At 41.4% G+C, this 20,574-nt stretch overlaps 2 protein-coding genes across 4 annotated transcripts in view; one reads left to right on the forward strand and one right to left on the reverse strand.

Moving 5' to 3' along the window:
• LUZP1 (leucine zipper protein 1) overlaps positions 1-17,986 on the forward strand; it is a 79,494-nt gene extending 61,508 nt beyond the window's left edge. Inside the window, exon 4 of the mRNA XM_054802412.1 lies at positions 16,057-17,986. Within this exon, the coding sequence (XP_054658387.1) occupies positions 16,057-16,068 (12 nt within the window). The 3' untranslated portion in view covers positions 16,069-17,986. The remainder of the gene's footprint in view (positions 1-16,056) is intronic.
• Positions 1-20,574, reverse strand: part of KDM1A (lysine demethylase 1A) — a 57,622-nt gene that overhangs the window by 11,459 nt on the left and 25,589 nt on the right. For all 3 annotated transcript variants that reach the window (XM_054802414.1, XM_054802415.1, XM_054802413.1), the window contains 9 exons: positions 14,185-14,327; positions 13,562-13,652; positions 12,716-12,850; positions 10,320-10,393; positions 9,676-9,787; positions 9,166-9,298; positions 8,200-8,387; positions 7,633-7,747; positions 3,034-3,161 (listed from right to left, as the gene is read on the reverse strand). In XM_054802414.1, coding sequence (XP_054658389.1) covers positions 3,034-3,161; positions 7,633-7,747; positions 8,200-8,387; positions 9,166-9,298; positions 9,676-9,787; positions 10,320-10,393; positions 12,716-12,850; positions 13,562-13,652; positions 14,185-14,327 — 1,119 coding nt within the window. The remainder of the gene's footprint in view (positions 1-3,033; positions 3,162-7,632; positions 7,748-8,199; positions 8,388-9,165; positions 9,299-9,675; positions 9,788-10,319; positions 10,394-12,715; positions 12,851-13,561; positions 13,653-14,184; positions 14,328-20,574) is intronic.

The following is a 20,574-nucleotide window of genomic DNA, read 5'->3' on the forward strand; positions in this document are numbered from 1 at the left end:
TCATAAACCTCTGCTGACTGGGCCTGATCACCTGGTTATCCTGTACGTGCTGTGTGATGGCACTCAAGACGATCTGCTCCATAGCCTTTGCCAGCACCCAGGTCAGACTGACAGGCCTGTAGTTCCCCAGATCCTCCTTCTGGCCCTTCTTGTGGATGGGCATCACATTGGCTAACCTCCAGTCAACTGGGACCTCCCTGGTTAGCCAGGACTGCTGATAAATGATGGAAAGTGGCTTGGAAAGCACTTCTGCCAGCTCCTTCAGTACCCTTGGGATCCCATCCAGCCCCATAGACTTGTGTGTGTCTAAGTGGTGTAGCAGGTTGCAAATCATTTCCCCTTGGATTATGGGGGCTTCATTCTGCTCCCAGTTCCCTGTCTTCCATCTCAGGGGGCTGGGTACCCAGAGAACAACTGGTCTTACTGCTAAAGACTGAGGCAAAGATGGCATTAAGTACCTCAGCTTTTTCCTCATCCTTTGTCACTATGTTTCCACCTGCATCCAATAAAGGCTGGAGATACTCCTTAGCCCTCCTTTTGTTGTTTATGTATTCATAAAAACATTTTTATTGTCTTTAACTCCACTATCCAGGTTAAGTTCTAGCTGGGGTTTGGCCCTTTAATTTTCTCCCTGCATAGCCTAACGACACTTTTGTGGTCCTCCTGAGTTGCCTGCCCCTTCCAAAGGCCATAAACTCTCCTTTTTTTCCCTGAGTTCCAGCCAAAGCTCCCTGTTCAGCCAGGCCAGTTGTCTTCCCTGCTGGCTCATCTTTCAGCACATGGGGACACATATGTCTGAAAGAAAACTTTGAGATATTTCATAAATTTCTTAATTCTCTCTAGTAATCACATGAAGCATTGCAGTCCAACAGAGAATAAAGCCAGATATAAATTTTACTTCACTGAGGTAGTTTTAAAGGTGTTTGAAGTTTTGAAGTTTTGAACCTAGACACAATTATAAAGCAGAATACAAAAGTACCAGTTCCCCAGTACTGTACCTGTCCAAACAGCAACTGTAGTGCTCATGTGCCCACGCACCCTTGTATAGGTATGAGTCAACTTTTATTTTCATCCTAACAAGCAAATGCTGTAATTAGGATTCTCTGCGAACAGGGTTAAGGATGGTACTATGTACTACGACAGAAGTGGTACAAAACTGGAATCCTACTCTACAGAGGACATGAAGCTTGCTGAGGTTTTTTCAACAGCAAGGTTGAAAAAGTTTTGCATGTGTTGAGTAACAGCAGTGGGGAAAAGTGGTTATATCTCACTTCAGGAAATGAAAACCAGATCAGAAAGAAAATAAGACGGTAACAAGAAGCAGCACAGGAATGAGGAGGATGGCTCACATTCCAATGAAGTGTTGCTTTTACCTCTTCTGCTTCCCGGTTTTGGACAGATACACGGAACTGCACTTGCACAGCAAGCTCCACTTCATACAAAGTTGTTCATCCAATACAACAGATGAGAGTGCAATTTATCCAGACTGATGAACAGCTGTCCAGAAGACAGCCTCCAGCAAATCTCTCCATTATCAAGAGCTCATAGTATACAAGCACCTGATGTATGAATATGTTAAAATGGAGACTCAGAGATCTTGCTCATCACAACCAAGAACTGCATTCTCCTTTGAATGACTGACCAGATATGGAGTCATCCCAGGGGATTATCAGTTAATGCACTGAAATATCACAAAAGTTCAAATAAGTTCTCTAAATTTGATATTTATGGACAGTAAAATGCATATTTCTCAAGATTCTGCAATTTCCTAGCGTGTGGTTTTTTCACTTGAAAACCCTAATAGAGAACAGCTACAGTAAAACAACTTTGCTCCTGGTTCACTCTAGGGTGATTTCTACACACTACATGATTTCTATAGCACCTGTGAACAGAAAAGTCTCAAAGCTCCACTCAGAGAGAGATCTCATTAGGAAGTGAAACCATCTTCCAAGAGTTCAGAGAAAGAGCTGTGGATTTATCAGAAAGGCAAGCCTCGGGTTTCCTTCTCTTGCGTTCTCCACTCTGAGACATAAAATTCAACTGAGCATTTCCAAAATATAAGATCCACTCATTAACTAAAAATCCATGCTTACAGTCTGCTGTGAGGATTTGTCCATCATATAGAAAGCAGTAAAATACTGGGGATGATAAAGCCATGTTCAAGAAGAGCTCTACAACTATTCTACAATAAAGACAATGAAGTGCATCTATTCCTCACGTGAAATACCAAGCAAGTAAACAGTCCAATTTCACCTGGTCAAATGCTCAGAGAAAACTGGTATATTAAAGTTATCATGTATTTTTTCTATTACTTTACCACATAGAAATCCCAGTGGAGCTATTTATTTATGAACAATGCCATTTTGTAAGAACTGCTTCCACACTGCCTGTTAGGAGAACAGACCAAGTATTCAACTAAGTCACACACACTGCAGGTTGAACAGCTATAACGCTTTTCAAATTGATGTGCTAAGTACTATAAGCTGCTTTTTTTGAAGTAATATTTAAGTATTTTCTAAATATTTTCCCCCTTCACTAACCATTCCTTTTACACCTATTTTCCCTAAATAGCCATTGGCTAGCTGCACAGGGAAACTGATCCAGATGAAAGATTGCCTTTACTCCCTTTGTCTCCCTTCAGTTATTTTCCAGCCAAATCAGTTTCTTTGTGGAGGTCAAGAGTGCAGAACATGGCAGGGAGTATCTAAGCAGTGCTATCACTAGCCATGAACAGCTCTGCTATAACCCCAGAAATGTAAAAGGTAGAAAATTAATTGAAGTATTTGACACTCTGGAAAAGCTAGAGCCTTACTAAAACAACCTTCTAAAAAACCACCAAACAAACAAAAAAAACCCCGCCCCAAAACCAAACCCCCCAAAAAACAAATCACAAACATCCCCCCTTCCAAAAAAACCTGAACAACCAAAATGTGATGCATATACCAAACAGCTCAATACTGCAGCCAAACTACTGAGAATTGTAGTACATTCTGAAATGCAGAGAAGTTACCCAAAGTCACTGTCTGTACTAACCTGTGGTACAGCACTGCTACCAAATATGCCTTTGAGGATGGCAAGGCACCGTCCAACAATGACATCATCACTGATATTCTCCATGATCCCTGCTGCTTCTCCTGCTACCAAGGCCAACAAAATTGGTGCTGGGGGATGGAGGAGGAGAGAGAAGAAAACAATTGAATTATTGAAATCGAACATTTTATTCAGACCAGTTGGACTTGAACAGGCATGGATCTGCAGCTAAGTCATGAAAACTAAACAAACCCAACAAAAGGTGCTACATCTTCCACCATCATTACCAAAAGGAAAATGAATTAATATATGCTATGCTACTATTTGGAATTATCAAGAGAACTGATGTATTAAAAATTAAATACATATATTAGGAAGTACAGTATGCAGAGGAAATGGTTTTTTTGGTGAAGACATCACTTGTCTGATGTAGGAGTTTCCACTGGGACTTAACAATCATCTGTGCTACATTTAAGGGAACTCAATACCTTCCAAACAATCTAATTTAGGTACAATTAACATCAGCATAGCAGTTACCTACATAAGTACTTCACTCATACAGACAATCTAGATTTCATTACCAATGCACATTCACATTAAATAATCTCAATGGAGTGGAAACTATGAACAGTAAAAAACCACGCAGAAAAGCAGCAATTCTGAAAAAAAAACAAATCAGAATTCAAATGGACTGATATCAAATAACTCAGCTGCCCATGTGATGCTGTGGTGAATTGCATTAATGTGATCATAGGATATACAAACAAATGGATGAGGTCGTTTTACCTCTGACCAGCTATGGTAAGACTAACTATACATTTTTGGTAGTCATAAATTCAAGGAAAATCTTAGGTAAGTATTGAAGAGCTACCAAAATAACCCCATGGCAAGAAACATGCATTTACAACTGTGATTCAGACCCGAGCACAGTAACTTCATGAAAACTCTGTCAGTTGATCTTTCTCCTCCTGGAGATATTTATGAACTCCTAAATTTAGCAGAGGAAATACTACAGCTAGAAACAGATACCAAGCATATTGAAATGGGAAATAAAGTCCTTGTTAAAAATTTGGCTTTCACATTTGTACAAGTTTCCAAAATGATTAGTGAATTCCTTATATCCTGATATATGCGGAGATCTCCTGGTATACATTCCCATCAAGTTACTGCTCTTCAAAGAAAACTAGCTGAAGTTCAGTTGCAATATACAGGCTGGCAGACCCAGTAATATATTCTGGTTAAAACCAAAAGTCTTTGAAATTCTGAAGAAGTTAGACTAGTTAGGCTGTTATTACTACAAAGATAATTACACTACTCAAGATACAATTAAGACAGTTCAATATGCAAGACCTCTGGGACTAGAAACAATTTATTAGGGAAAAAAGATACAGGATTGCTCCTCTAGTTAAACTCCATTTTCTAAAAGTTTAAGCCTAGTCTTTCAAACAAGTGAAGTGAAGAACAAAAAAATGGTTTCCTGTCGTCCACAGACATTGGGAAATTTTTTTTGGTCATTTCAGCAGCAAATTTTTTCCTAGTTTGCCATCCTTGACACAATGAGATCCCTGAACTTTCCAGCAATTATTCAGTCAGCGTTATTTTTTTCTGGATGGAACAACTACATATTCAAAATGCAGCGTCCACTGAATTTGTTCATGAAAACTTGTATTCAGACAACTCCAAAATGATTTTATGGAAAGCCTGCCTTTCCAGGCATGAGACACTGTTTTGTAAGCATTTATCCAGACCTGAAAATGCTGCTATTCAGTCACCTGGATTAATTCAGGACTGTACCAGAAAGCCAGAAGGCTGTAGCAGAACAGTGACTATTTTGCTACGCAAATACCAAAATGCTGCTCAGAAAAGCTTCTTGCATGATAAGCATGTGTCACTGCTCCACAAAAAATTCTCTCCTTGAGGCAGTGATGTTTACTGAGCCTTGATACCGAACAGCAAGCAGAGAATGTGGTTTAGCCAGAGATCAGTGAGTAACCACAAAACTATGACAGAGAAAAGGCTGCTTCTTTTTTATCACATCTCTAGGAAAAACAGAAGACCCAAGCAAGAAAACAGAGACTGAAATGCCATTGGACTTCCAGAAAACACTGAGCATTTCTGCCAGGAGTTCCTCTGCCCTATGCTGATGAAGTCTCTCCATCTTCAAGTGTGTCTACATGGCTACAACAATAATCCAACAACACGGCAGGGCCAGAGGCACCAACAGCACAGGCCAGCTGCTCCAGGACATGTATAGCATTCTTGAGGCTATAGGTTTTCTCAGCAGTCGTTACATGAACTAGACTTAAACCACTGGGATTTCTGTCTGAGCTACAACAGGTCACCCAACAGCAGTACAAATGTGCAGACTTTTCATCTGAGTTTCATTCCATTCACCCACCTATCTTTAAACACTTCCCAGAGACCAGTCAGTCTCTGCCAACACCAGACCTTTAAAGAACTGCCACAGAGCTAATACAGCATGTGCTGTGATATTTCTTATTTTTCTGTTTCTGGATTAATAGTTGTTCTCCAATCTGTTCAGTTTAAATAGTCTCTGCCCAAAATGCTATGGCTACAGAAATACAAAGTATGACAGAAATAATTAACAGCTTTACAAGTTCAGTCAGGTCTACTTTAATATTTCAGAGTGTAATCACATTAACTGCCACCTAACTATCCACAAGAAATGGTAATTGATTTATTTATTTCAGCCATCTGACTTGTGCTTTAGCATAGGATTTTATTGCATTTCTATTTAATTTGTATGTGCTCTGCCTATTTTCATGAGAAGGAAGGTTTTGCATTTAGCAGCAAAACCTTTGTATGTGATACGGTCTTTCCATCTAAATCAAAACCCCAACACTGCTTAAGTATGTAGAAGAGCCATCTTAAAACCACAAAAGCAGACACATGAACAGCCTTGTTATCCAAGGCTCATTACTTTTATTTCTCCAGCCAGGTCTTATCAAACATTTTAACAATTAAATACCCTAGAAAGGCACCTTTCTTGCACAGCAATTTTCTCCAGTTAAAAGAAAAACCTGGCCTGCCCATGATAGAATGTAAGAAATCATCATCTGCAAGAAAAATAACTCATTTAATAGTGCTCACTGCATATACACCTTTGCTTTTAGTATAATATATGGCAATGAACAAAACCAGTATGCTTACTGAAAATATCTGACAATCTCTTGTTGCAGACATCAGCTGCAGATAAAACAAAACTAGTAATGGCAAAGTCCAGCTGTAGAAACAAGCAGAGCAATACCCTTTGCCTACTTAGGCATTTTCTAAAGAGAAGTTCTAAAATTATCTGTCAGTCTGAGATCCACAGTCTGCAGTCATAGCCACTTTGTTGCTCACAACAGGAAACAAGGTCATCCATTCAATAAACTGGAAGACACCACAGCTTGCCTTTCCTCCAGGGCACACTGCATCTTAACCATATGGATGGGCCTGCTGTTCATCAAGCTGGAATGGTAATGCTCAGCAAGAGAAACGGAGCTATCACAAAGCCTCTAGTCTGCTCCACTGAAGTCTGAGTGTTCAATACTCTGTAAAGGCTGCACAGAAATTGAAGCAGGATGACCCCCAAGCATTGAGTTCTGCAACTCAGCCACATAAGAGAACACACAAGTTAACACCACCCCTTACATCTGGAAATAAAAAAAAAGTAATTTATCTTGATTAGTTCCTAGACACTTAAGTTTGAAATCCTGAGCAAAGTCACCTGTACCAGAAAGGACTTGAGGTCACAGATGAAAGAGGCTCATCAACAGTTATCAAATCATCCCAGATTAGACAGACAGCCCCATGAAAGAGGTCTGGCTTGAAACTGTCAGTTCAACTTGAAAAACATCCAGGAATCTGAGGTTTTCAAAGCTAAGACTAAATTGGATGCCAGTCCCATCTATATGAGAAGCTTAGTGAAAAAGGGGAAGAGCTCAAACAATGTTCCAAGTGATCAGAGAGAAATTCGATTTCAAAAAGACTAAGAAATGGCTTTTAATTCAGAAATGCTACAGAGACAAATCACCCTTTTCTGGAGAACTCAACACATCCTTCTGACAAAGTAGATACTTAATTAAGACAACACTGCTCTTTGGCAAACAAAACACACATTATTTGCTGTTTTTCTGAAACACTATATAAACATGCTAGATTAGGTTTTGGGCTTCTTAATACAGCACAATAAAAATAAAAAAGGTTAAGTTTTTCAGAATACCAGTGGCAACTAAATAGATACTTAATAGAAGCAATCAAGATAACGCTTAGTCACAGGACAATTTCACCAAGGTGCAAGACAAGAAAGTAGCCTATAAAAATGCTATATAAATGTTATAGTAGATAGGTACCAAGGCAATTTAACAGACATAACCTGGAATTCAGCATTAGTAAACCTGTACTCATCCATGTTCTGCCCTGATTTACTACAGAAGAGTTTGCAAGTCAGTGGTGCTCTCTGCTTCCATTTGTCTTCATACAAATACTATCTTATCATACCCGTATGCGAACACTAACAGCATCTTAAAAAGTGCTCTTTTCTAGATCTGAAACTCCACAGATAAGACACTGGCAAAAGTAGACATGCACCACAGCTACCTTTGTACAAGTTCCAAAACAGAAAAAGTTCTCCTCTGCTTGCAGTAGTGCTACCAACATGACCAAACAAATTGACACTTGGATCCCAAAAGACACGGTCAAAACACAACACAACCTAGAAACAAAAAGAATCAAATTAGGAAGAGTGCACAGAAAAAATAAAACTAAAGACAATTACACTCATTGATGTTTATCACTGGAAAGGTCAAGAAAGGAAAATCTGGTAAATATGTATTACATATATGCAGTATATAAAGGTGTATACCTATACTGCCTTCCACAGCATAGTTAGTGTGCTGTCATAGTTTACAAATTTGTTGCTTAACAAGCTACAGCAGACATATTGAGTCAACCTACTTCTAAAATTTAACTAATTAAAAACTGTGTTTGAAATAGAAAAGAGGTCCTTACAGTTCTTCAGATAATTTTCAGCATCAAAATCTAGCAAAATAGCAGTGGAAAAAATGCTCTTCCTCTCATCCAACATACATATTCATTCCATACACATTTCAGATTCTATCCATCTTAATGCCTGCTCTGCTGCAGTTCCCTCAATGACCAAGTCACCTTGTTAAGGTTGCCAAATCCCATACGCTGCACTGCAGAAGTTTTCCACTCAGGAAGAGGTGGCACAAACTGTACTGCTGGAGGCTGCTGTTTCAATACTCCCAAGGGAAGAGTACACAGCACAGCATCACATTTGTAAATGAAAGTTTGGCTAGTAGATCGGGTATTTACAGCTATCACTTCACAGCCTGGAAAGGGGAGAGAAAAGCAATCATTTAATAAGCCAGGAGGCAAGAGCATTGGATTAAAAATTAAAGAAACTACCATAAAAACATATCCACATCAGAAAACATTTCATTTATGGAGACAGCTTTACACTAACAATTACTTAATTTGCAGGCAAATGAATGTTACTGGCTTAATTCCAGAAAGCATAATTTACACAACATCTGAAAAGGGCCATACTAGGATAAGCTTAAAGTTCATCTAGGCCAGGAATGATATTTAAATATATGCATAAATAAACAGCAAGTAGAAACTGAGCCTCTCATTGAGTTGCTCTCCCAGTTGACAGTTTCCCTGAGACCAATGCTTTGAAAAACAACAAAAAGATATATTCCTTCCATTTGTTTGAGTCTATACTACATTAATTTATACTTCTCATATCAGATCCTGTGGCACCAAGTCTTAAGCAGTCCAAGATCTCTTACTCCAAACGCTTCAATCAATTAAGTAAAGAAATGGGAGAATGAACGTGAACTTGTGAATCAGTAAATACAACTGAAAAGGATGGTGCCAAAACCAGCCACAGAAATAAGCAAAAAACATTAAAAATTAATAAATCTCTTAACAGCTTCCTACTAATTAATCACAATAAGAAATGTGACTGTTTTTCCTAACCCAAAACCTATCATGGGAGGGTTTTTATGAGATCCATCTTCACATCTGCTTCCAGGAGCACTGAAATCTAATTTCTATGACCATACTCCCTCAGAGCAGTTTTCTGGAGGATGTGCTTTCATTTACCTGATGCTGTATAGCGAACCTGTCGAACTGCTGTGTTTAGTTTAATATCCAACCCTTCTGCCAAGGCTACTGGCACACAGGAATATCCATTCCTCACAGTCAAGTGACTGCCTGTGAATTCAAAGTCATCATCCTAAAATGAAGATGCATAAAAAAATATGCATTTATAATGAAATTACATTGAATAGAATTCAGTAGTAAATAATCAGCAACTCTACACAATGGCAACATTTTTTTCAAAAAAATTTTTAAACAGTGAGTCAAATTTGAAACCCTTTCTGTTTATTAGTCAAGTAATAAGTATAGGAGCCTTCAATAGACAGTGTTATTAGAGATTGTTTTGGCACGAACAAAAAGCTGTCTGGAATTTCATCAGCAGATAATAACCACATAAGAGGTCAGTATCTGCATAAAAGCAGATAGCACTTAAGTGTTTAGCAACTGTTAATATGAGAACAAAATAAATATAACTTTTTAGTGTATTGCTGAATGAATACATTAATTAGCTACCTGGTCCCAGTGCTTCAGTGAAAGCGTAGATAGGGGTGTAGCATTAGCAAATTCTAGGTTTGCAAAATGCCAGTCGAGTATTTGCCTGTCTCTTGATGACAGATAAACATCACTAGGAAAAAAAAAAAAGCATAGTACAAAGACATTTAGTTTGCTAGAGTAGGATATTGCAAATGCATTGCTTTTGAAAATTTATTCACAATCTTTTTTGTTTGAGTCCCTCCTTAGTGGAGAAATAAAGACATTTTAAAAAGAACACAAGCAGATTCTGTTTCAAACATTCGGACCTCCTTCATAAAAGCTGAATATCAAAAAATCAACAAATTCACATTTTCAAAGTAGACTTCATGTAAAATATTCTAAGTGAAGCTAGAAACTTTTCCCGAGACCTTGTAACCACTGGTTGCAGTAAGGATTTCCACTGTAATGCGCTCTAGCTAAGAACCACCCTTTTTGTCAGAGTCACCTCTAAAAACAAGGAAGATGAGTTCTAAAACTGAGGGAGCTCAAATTTTGTGTTTGTACCTCCCTAACCCCTTGAGTTATGATAATTAAAAGAAAGCATACCATAGCATTTTTGAAACGCAGTGAAAAGTAGTTAAATAAACTGCTTTCCTGAGTATTTTTATAGTTTGTATATTTACCTTGGTGGGTTGGCTTCAAGTTCCTGTAACTTCTCTTCCAGCTTTCCTTGTGTTTCTGCCAATTCATCGTACTCCTAAATAAGATTAAAAGCTAACATTAAAATCAGTTTAAAAGGACTTAAAGACATCATGTAGCATCAGATTAGACCTAATCTCAAGAGAAATCAGTGCAAGATTCATGGTTTTAGTAGAAACTAAATCAAGTTATTTATTTCTTCAACATTTAATCCAGTATATTTTGCCATTTTGCTGTTTGTATATACAGGAGTCTATGACACACTACAGAAAATATTAGTATGCTATTATTTCAGGAATTTAAACACTCGGATTTGAAGAACATGAAGGTCCATTACAGTCCCGATATTCTAAGGGTCCCTATGGAACTGAGAGTTTTTTCGTATTGCACAAAATGTTATTTGTATTCTTCTTTCTCTCAAAAGATTATAGTTAGTATTGAATTGGTTCTCCAAAGCAGAACCAGTCATGCAAAAGGCAAAGACAAGATCTAATTCAAGCTTCTTTCAGAGTTGGGTTTTTTCCTCCTTATTTTACAAAACATTAGTAGAACTAAGTATAAAGGCAACAGTCATTTTCCCTCAAGGTAGAATAAGTTGGAGTGTCCAATAATAGCAACAAGAGCACAAAGCTGTTCATTGGTGACAAAATAGAAGAGCTATTGCTTATGTATACACAAACACAGTGAGCTTCCAGATAAAGGTATGTATCTTCCATTGAACAAGTAGCTAAAAAATGATCCTTGGTTCTATCTGACCTGAGTTACTGTGGTGGGTTGACCCTGGCTGGAGGCCAGGTGCCCACCAGAGCCACTCTCTCACTCCCCTCATTCACTAGACAGGGGAGAAAAGGCATAACAAAATGCTTGTAGGTTGAGATAAGGACAGGGAGAGATCACTCACTAATTATCGTCATGAGCAAAACAGACCAAACTTAGAGAGGGAATTCATCTAATTTATTACTAGGCAAAACAGAGTAGAGGAATGAGAAAATAAAATCGACTCTTAAAACACTTCCCCCCACCCCTCCCATCTTCCCGGGCTCAACTTCACTCCCGGCTTCAACCTTCCCCCCCCTCAGCGGCACAGGGGGACGGGGAGTGGGGGTTACGGTCAGTTCATCTCACGGTGTTTCTGCCGCTTCTTCATCCTCAGGGGAAGGACTCCTCTCATCGTTCCCCTGCTCCAGCATGGAGTCCCTCTCACGGGGTGCAGACCTTCAGGAGCAAACTGCTCCAGCGTGGGGTCCCCCACAGGGTCACAAGTCCTGCCAGCAAACCTGCCCTGGCGTGGGCTCCCTTCTTCACGGGTCCACCGGTCCGGCCTGGAACTTGTTGCAGCGTGGGCTTCCCACGGGCCACAGCCTCCTTCAGGTGCCTCCACCTGCTCCGGTGTGGGGTCCTCCACGGGCTGCAGGTGGAATCTCTACACCCCCTCATCCTTCCTCCATGGGCTGCAGGGGGACAGCCTGCTTCACCATGGTCTTCACCACAGGCTGCAGGGGGATCTCTGCTCCGGCGCCTGGAGCTCCTCCTCCCCCTCCATCTGCACTGACCTGGGTGTCTGCAGAGTTTCTTACATCTTCTCACTCCTCTCTCTGGCTGCAAAAGCTCTCTCTAAGTGTTTTTCTTCTTCTTAAATATGTTATCACAGAGGCGCTGATTGGCTTGGCCTTGGCCAGCGGTGGGCCCGTCTTAGAGCCGGCTGGCATTGGCTCTATCAGACACAGGGGGAGCTTCTAGCAGCTTCTCACAGAAGCCACCCCTGTAGCCCCCCCACTACCAAAACCTTGCCACGCAAACCCAACACAGTTACCAAGGTGTCTTTCACTATCATAGAAAGAACAGTTTTTTCAGGTTTCCTTTTTAAGGCATATTTCTGCATCACAAGACACACAGAGGGGAGCACTAACTCTACTTGTCAAGATGGAGCTCTGTAAATGATAATCTTTGGATAGAAAGAAGTCTTTTACTCAGGAAACCACCTTTTTTATCTCTGAGAAAGAGCATTTCTCTTCAAATACATATTTCCAGGCTATTGTGAGACCCCAGCAGTACTAAAGACCAAGTCTGATCTAAAATTTAGCCTTCAAAATATTAAATGCTGTCTGTCATGAGCCAGCACAGACTGTTACCTAAAATTGAGCCTTCAACATGTTAATACTCTCCATCATGAGCCATGAAAGACGGGTACCTAAAGGTACTTAATGCAGCTCTGTTATCAGTATTACAACTCTGGGTTGTAATAATAATCAATCACATTCTCTTGAGAGTGTTGGACTGAAGTGAGAAATGTGGAAATGTTTGTATTGGCTAATTCTATATGGCTGCTGAAGTCCTGAGAAACCACTGACTTAAGTGCTGTATGTATGTCATCCTTTACCTTGCAAAGTGCAGTCAGATCTCTGTGTTTGCTTTTCACAAGGAACTCTGCTGTAATATCCCGAGGTGGTTTCACTTCTGATGCTTCCTTATACTGTTGATGAAGTTCTTTAATCTTCTCCTTTAAATTCACCATCTTTTTCAGGTGGAGTAGGAAAAGGGAGAAAGGGGGAAAAAAAAAGATGAGGGAAGGTAGATTTCATGCAAGTTACTGTGTAAAATGGATATTCATCTCAAACTATGCCATTATACCTAAGAGATTTCCTGGGTTTGGCAGATGTTACTTATATGCAATACTACCTCCAAGAAACCACAATAAATACCACTAATGCCAAAAAACCATGGCTTAAATCCAACACCATTGATTTCTTACAAAATATGTTGCAAATAACTTTGGATATGAGAACTGTCCTCAGTTTTTTTCATTTGAGAAACTTACATGGAGAAGTAAAAATGTCATCCACCACAACCAATAACATTGTAAGTAGGCCTAAAACACTGTTTCTATACCACCAGGCAGATTTGTGGTAAAGTAAACATTTTGAAATAAACCCCCAAAAGCCTCAGTCATTATCAACATCTCTAAAGAAAGCTATGACACAACACTGTATCATGTTTATCCTCTCCCCTTCTTTTCCCATATTTATGTTCTATAGACTTCTGCCTAATCACTTACGTGCTCCTTCTCAAAAACGGAGACTCCTTTGTCATAACAGTGCTTCTAGGCAGAACTTAAATGAACAGCATTAATGACAGCTTTCTGATATTTTTCCATGCAAGTTTTTGTACGTTTTGCCACTTTGAGGAATGCAATGCTATCCTCTTGTTCGAAAAGTCATCATCTCACCTTGTTAAGGAGATCTTTCAATTCCTCCTGTGTTTTCACAATTTTTTTCCAGTGTTCAATCTGCTCATCCTTCACATGCTTCTCCTGCAATCTGGAAAATGTAAGAAGTGAGAGTCAATTCAACATAAAAAATCCTGGAGTTACTGAGAAAACTCATTATCACAATCTTATTAGTGTAATGCAATAAAAGCATGTCATGGGACATTTTAGTAAATACTCATATGGCAATTAGAAAATTAATACAAGTTTCTGTAAATAAGGGATATTTGACTAGCTAAAACGTGAGTCTGAAGTTACCTACCATTATTAAAAGGCACATTACAAATGCCATTAGCTTTCACGTAGCATAAGCGGGCTCTATGTATGCCAATTCATACTAAGTCAATTATCCACTATCAGTTACTGTAGTAGTGATTTTCAGGAAGATTTCAAGAAAATATGTTTGTTTGCTCTTTTAACTGTCTTTGGCATATTTTGCTTCAATAAACAAGAAACACATACACAAATGAGAACTCAGCAAAGACCAAACAGCTTACCCTAGGAGCATTACAACTGTTTCAGGTATCTTTTGGAAAATCTTCCAGAAAGTAGGAAAGTCTACCACAAAAAGAGAAGTCACTTACTGTATGACAACCTCCAGAGCCTGACCTAGGGAGACAGGCTTATTATTGAGAACATTAAAATCCAGCTGATGACTGAGATAGGAGGTGGCTTCCAGCAGACGATTAAATTCTTGCTCCACCATTTCATCTTTCTCTTTTGGAACCTAAGAGTCAAAAGAACAAACTTCCTTCTTAATAACCTATTCATAAATAAAAAAGAAAAAATATAGGTCACCAAAACTCAAAGCCTCAAAGACAAGACACTTGAGTAGTACAGAGAAAATCTTAAAAGAAACCAGAGCAATGACACAGATTACCTTGTCTAGCGCAGTCTAAATTCACAACACCTTATAACAAACTCAAAATGCTACCATTCCCCAAATCAGAGGAATAAGAAAGGCAGGGTGCAGATAAATTCTCAGTGCTCAAAAAAAAAAAGTATCACATGCCCTAAACTAGAGTGACATTTCAAGAGTACAACAAAAAAGTAGCTCAGAATAGCCCTTGTCAAAAGATATTTAATACCCTTAGCTCTCTCAAATGGTCAAACACCAAGGTCTGTACCACACAAAGTCACTTTGCCAGGATGTCTGGCCAAAGAGCTACAAGAAGAGCTGGCAAATCACAATGACAACTGACTTCTCTTGCATGAGGAAAGCAAACCGATTTATGGGCACACGAAGATTTACTTACTGGAAAGTGTGTTCAACTCCAGAAGCTTGCCAATGGGACAAAAGACCACTCTGATGGTAGGATAGCTCTACACAATCACAAGGTTTTAGAAGGCTTGGCATATCTCAGTGAAGTAGACAGACAGTAAACTTACCTTTTGAAGTGGTCAGCATGAACAGAATATTTCAGTTGGAAGGGACCTACAAAAATCATCTAACCCAACTGCCTGAACAATTCAGGGCCGACCAAGTTAAAGCACTGTCCAAATGTCTCTCAAACACTGACAGGCTTGGGGCATCGACCACCTCTCTAGGAAATCTGTTCCAGTGTTTGACCACCCTCCTGGTAAAGAAACGCTTCCTAATATCCAGTCTAAAAGTCCCCTGGTGCATTTTGGTCCCCTTTGAACCATTCCCACGTGTCCTGTACAACAAGGAGAAGAGATCAGCACCTCCCTCTCCACTTCTCCTCAGGAATGGTAGTATTTGACTGTACTGAAGACACTAATTTAAACAGTGTGTGCTGCTGCCAGCATGGAAATATCAGTTAGGTAATGACGCTTGCATGTGCTGAAAAGAGCAAGCACCACACAGTATTAACACCTGTTAAACTCAGCCTAGGTTAAACAAAGGATAGAGAGAAAACACTGATGACTATAAGAGAGAGATCAGTATGTTTGTGTACAAACTGGAAATCTATCCCAAAGACCCCTATCACCTTCCCTGATTGATACTGTTCCCCTGCAGAATTACATGCTGAAACTTCCTCTTTAGCCAGATCTGTACTTGTGATTCCTCTATGCCATCCTCTCTAGTAGCTGCTGCCAGTTACGTTTGATAACAATTATATAACTCCATAGCTATGTAATGATGTAATTTGCACCTATTGTATTCAAAAAGATTTGGGCTTTATACTAAGTAGAACATGTATTTCACAATTATGAGACTATTTTCCTGTATGTACCAGAAAGCTTCAACAAGACTACTGAGCATAGCAAAGGTATAAGCAAAGCCTCAAATGGCAGTTCCCAAATGGAATTTTTTGTCACGTTCCAGTGATACGCCCACCACTGACTTAACCTTTGCATTCTTGTACCAGATCTGAACACTAGGATCTACTTTAATAGCATGGGTACATACTACTGTGCTCTTTTAATTTTTTAATCATGAAAAAGGAAGGGCTAGAAATGAAAAGACATGATCTTAATGACTTGTTTTCTAGGATACTTCCTGAGAGTCGATCCATGGATAAGTGATTCTACCTCTGAAGAGAAGGCCCTGGGGATAACAGGATGCTGCTGCAGTTTCTGGCTTAAGTAAAAGCCCTGTCTCTGTGGGCCAGAACTTGGTTCACATCCTCGGTAGAAATTTCAATGGAAAACAGAGGACTTGCTACTACTAAGCACTGCCTTAAGACTGAACAGAGGCTCTCTAGAGCCACAGAGCAGACTCCACTGAACAATTAGGTTTCTAAGATCTTTTCTGTATGTAGTGGTGTAGGATAGCTCTCCTGAAGGTTGAAAAATCAAAATTAGAGCCCATTTCAAGAAACTGATGGTAATCACTTTTACCACTTAAGCTTCATCTTCCCAGTTCCAGCTTAAGCATCTATTATTACCCCACAAGTCATGTGTGATGAATGAAGAGGCATTGCACAAGCATGCAGAGATAGCATGAGGAAAACCAGAAGTCAGAGTTGAAACTGAGATGCTGGACATAAGAGGGCAAGAAGGAGGGCTCTCTGCATACACAGCAGTAGCAAAAAAGTAAGGGTAATGCAGACTGCAGACCTGCTCCTGAACCTAGTGGTAACAAATATGGTAAAGGCTGAAGTACTGAATTCCTCTTTCCCTCAGACTTTATGGATAAGGTCTGCTGTCAGGCCTCCCCAATCTCTTCTCCCCTCAGTGTAAGCTCAACAAGTTGGGGGAATGGGCTGACAAAAAACCTCATGAAATTCAAAGGCAAAGCATCGAAACTGTGATGGAATGCCCCCAGGCATCAGGACAGGCTGATAACTGACTGTTGGGTATCAGCTCTGAAGAAAAGGATACAAGGATCCTGGTGGACAACAAGTTGGAAGAGAGCATTAAAAAATGCACACTTCCCAGCAATATGAAGTGAGGATGAAGAAAGGAAAATGACATTTTGATTTTTACATTGCCTACCTTTTCACAGGTGACATCAATGCCTCATTCAGAAGCTTAAGCACCTGTGCAAGCAGTAGAACTTCGCAAAGCTATTCAGAACTCCAAAATCGGTAAGTTTTTTGGAGGAAACCAACTCACCACAAAGAAAGGAACTGAAACTTCAATCATTAAGAGCCCATCCTATATGCAGAGAATTTTATTTCTCTTTGGAGAAAAGTCTTTCTTAATGAGGTTAATACCATGGCAAAGACAAAACCCAAACTCTCTAAATCAATGGAAGAAAGCAGAAACAAGGAAGATTTTTGCACAATCTAATAAACAAGAGACTTGCAAGAATAACCACACTTTAGAGGAGTGGTAATTGAAGGTATAAAACTGCTCAATCTTGGGTCATCATACAGATATGACCAACAAGAGAGACTTATGACTTCGGTGCAGACCGAGCAATTCTCATATACTTTGTCATAGAATCATAGAATGGTTTGGATTGGAAGGGACCTCAAAGACCACCTAGTTCCAACCCCCTGCTATAAGCAGGGACAGCCTCCACTAGACCAGGTTGCCCAAAGCCCCATCCAACCTGGCCTTGAACACTTCCAGGGATGGGGCATCCACAACCTCTCTGGGCAACCTGTGCCAGGGCCTCACCACCTTCACAGGGAAGAATTTCTTCCTAATATCTAATCTAAATCTACCCTCCTTCAGCTTAAGGCCATTCCCCCTCATCCTATCACAGTGTGTACATGCCCTTGTAAAGAGTCCCTCTCCAGCTTTCCTGTAGGCCCCTTTAGGTACTGGAAGGTGCCGTAAGGTCCTCCTGGAGCCTTCCCTTCTCCAGGCTGAACAACCCCAACTCTCTCAGCCTGTCTTCATAGGAGAACTGCTCCGGCCCTCTGATTCTCTTTGTGGCTCTCCTCTGGACTTGCTCCAGCAGGTCCATGTCTGTCTTGTCCTGGGGACCCCAGAGCTGGAGACATTACTCCAGGTCAGGTCTCATGAGAGCAGAATAGAGGGGCAGAATCCCTTCCCTTGACCTGCTGGTCACACTGCTGGTGATGCAGCCCAGGACATGGTTGGCTTTTTGGGCAGTTAAGCACACATTGCCAGGTCATGCTGAGCTTTTCATACAATCAACACGCCAAAGTCCTCCTCCGCAGGGCTGCTCTCAATCCATTCTCCACCCAGCCTGTAGATGTGTTTGGGATTGCCCTGACCCGTGTGCAGGACCTTGCACTTGGCTTTGTTGAACTTCATGCGGTTTGCACAGGCCCGCCTCTCAAGCCTGTCAAGGTCCCTCTGGATGGCATCCCTTCCCTCCAGCACGATGACCGCACCACACAGCTTGGTGTCGTCGGCAAACTCGCTGAGGGTGTACTCGATCCCACTGCCCGTGTCACTGACAAAGATGTTAAACAGTGCTGGTCCAATACCGACCACTGAGGAACACCAGTCATCACTGTTCTCCACTTGGACGTTGAGCCGTTGACCACAATTCTTTGAGTGTGACCATCCAGCCAATTCCTTATCCACCAAGTGGTGCATTCGTCAAATCCATGTCTCTAAACTGGAGAGACAAGGATGTCAAATGCTTTGCAGAAGTCCAGGTCGATGACGTCTGTCACGCTTCCCTTATCTACTAACGCTGTAACCCTGTCATAGAAGGCGGCCACCAAATTTGTCAGGCACCATTTGCCCTTAGTGAAGCCATGCTGGCTGTCACCAATCACCTCCTCATTTTCCATGTGCCCGAGCATAGTTTCCAGGAGCATCTGCTTCATGATCTGCTCCATGATCTTGCTGGGCACAGAGGTGAGACTGACCAGCCTGTAGTTCCCTGGGTCTTCCTTTTTCCCTTTTTAAAAATGGGGGTTACGTTTCCCCTTTTCCAGTCAGTGGGAGCTTCACCAGACTGCCACGACTTCTCAAATATGATGGAGAGTGGCTTAGCCACTTCATCCGCCAGTTCCCTCAGGACCCACGGATGCAGCTGATCAGGTCCCATGGGCTTGTACACCTTCAGGTTCCTCAGATGGTCTCAAACCTGATCTTCTCCTACAGTGGGTGGTTCTTCGTTCTCCCAGTCCCTGCCTTTGCCTTCTGCGACTTGGGTGATGTGGCTGGAACCCTTGCCAGTGAAGACTGAGGCAAAAAAGTCATTGAGTACCTCAGCCTTCTCCATATCCTGGGTAACCAAGTCTCTCCCATATCATTCTGGAGGGGGCCCACATTTTCCCTACTCTTCCTTTTATCACTGACGTACCTATGGAAGCTTTTCTTGTTGCTTTTGACATCCCTGGCCACATTTAATTCTGTCAGGACTTTAGCTCTCCTAACCTGATCCCTGGCTGCTTGGACAGTTCCTCTGTATTCCTCCCACACTACCTGCCCTTGCTTCCAGCCTCTCTCTGTAGGCTTCCTTTTTTTGTTTGACCTTGTCCAGGAGCTCCTTGTTCATCCATGCAAGCCTCGGGGCATTTCTGCCTGACTTCCTCTTTGTTGGGATGCATTGCTCCTGAGCTTGGAGGAGGGGATCCTTGAATTCTAGCCAGCTGTCTTGGGCCCCTCCTCCCTCCAGGGCTTTGTCCCATGGAACTCTACCAAGCAGATGCCTGAAGAGGCCAAAGTCTGCTCTCCTGAAGCCCAGGGTAGTGAGCTTGCTGTGCGCCCTCCTCGCTGCCCTGAGGATCTTGAACTCCACCATTTCACGGTCCTTGCAGCCAAGGCTGCCCTTGAGCTTCACATTCCCCACCAGACCCTCCTTGGTGGTGAGAACAAGGTCCAGCATGGCACCTCTCCTCGTTGGCTCCTCTTTCACTTGGAGAAGGAAGTTATGATCAATGCATTCCAGGAACCTCCTGGATTGCTTGTGCCCTGCTGTGTTGCCCTTCCAACAGATATCCGGGTGGCTGAATTCCCCCATGAGGACCAGGGCTTGTGAACACGAGGCTACTCCTATCTGTCTATAGAGGGCCTCATCCGCTCGGTCTCCCTGGTCAGGTGGCCTGTAGCAGACCCCTGCTATAATGTTCCCTGTCCCTGCGCTCCCTTTAAGCCTGACCCGTAAGCGCTCGGTTGGATCCTCCTCCATCCCCAGGTGGAGCTCCATGCACTCCAGGTTGTTATTGAAATAGAGGGCAACACCCCTCCTCCTCTCCCCTGCCTGTCCTTCCTAAAAAGCCTGTATCCTTCCACCGCAGCACTCCAGTCATACCAGCCATCCCACCACGTCTCCATAATGCAAATAAGGTAGCCCTGCAGGCGTGCGCATGTCCTTCAGCAAATGCATATAGTGGAGACAGATGTAGACAGACTGGCAGCAATGGTTAACCATTGAAAAGATACCGTGCAGATGTAGAAAGCTGTCAAGACAGTAGCCAAGCTATGAAGAACATTCAATTATTACTTGTCCCTAGACTTCTAGAAGCATTCCCTGCTTTACATGTCTGAATTGTTATCTGGTATATATTGTTTTCCGAAGAGATCTCTGATACTCCCTAGGATGGCTGGGGAACTAGCTAAGTTAAAGGCTACAACTTGCCTCCTGTCAAGCACCGTGAAGTCTGCCAAAATGCCAGAGGCAGACATGGAAC

This window comes from Grus americana, chromosome 23, assembly GCF_028858705.1.
Source record: "Grus americana isolate bGruAme1 chromosome 23, bGruAme1.mat, whole genome shotgun sequence".
Taxonomy (NCBI): Eukaryota; Metazoa; Chordata; class Aves; order Gruiformes; family Gruidae; genus Grus; species Grus americana.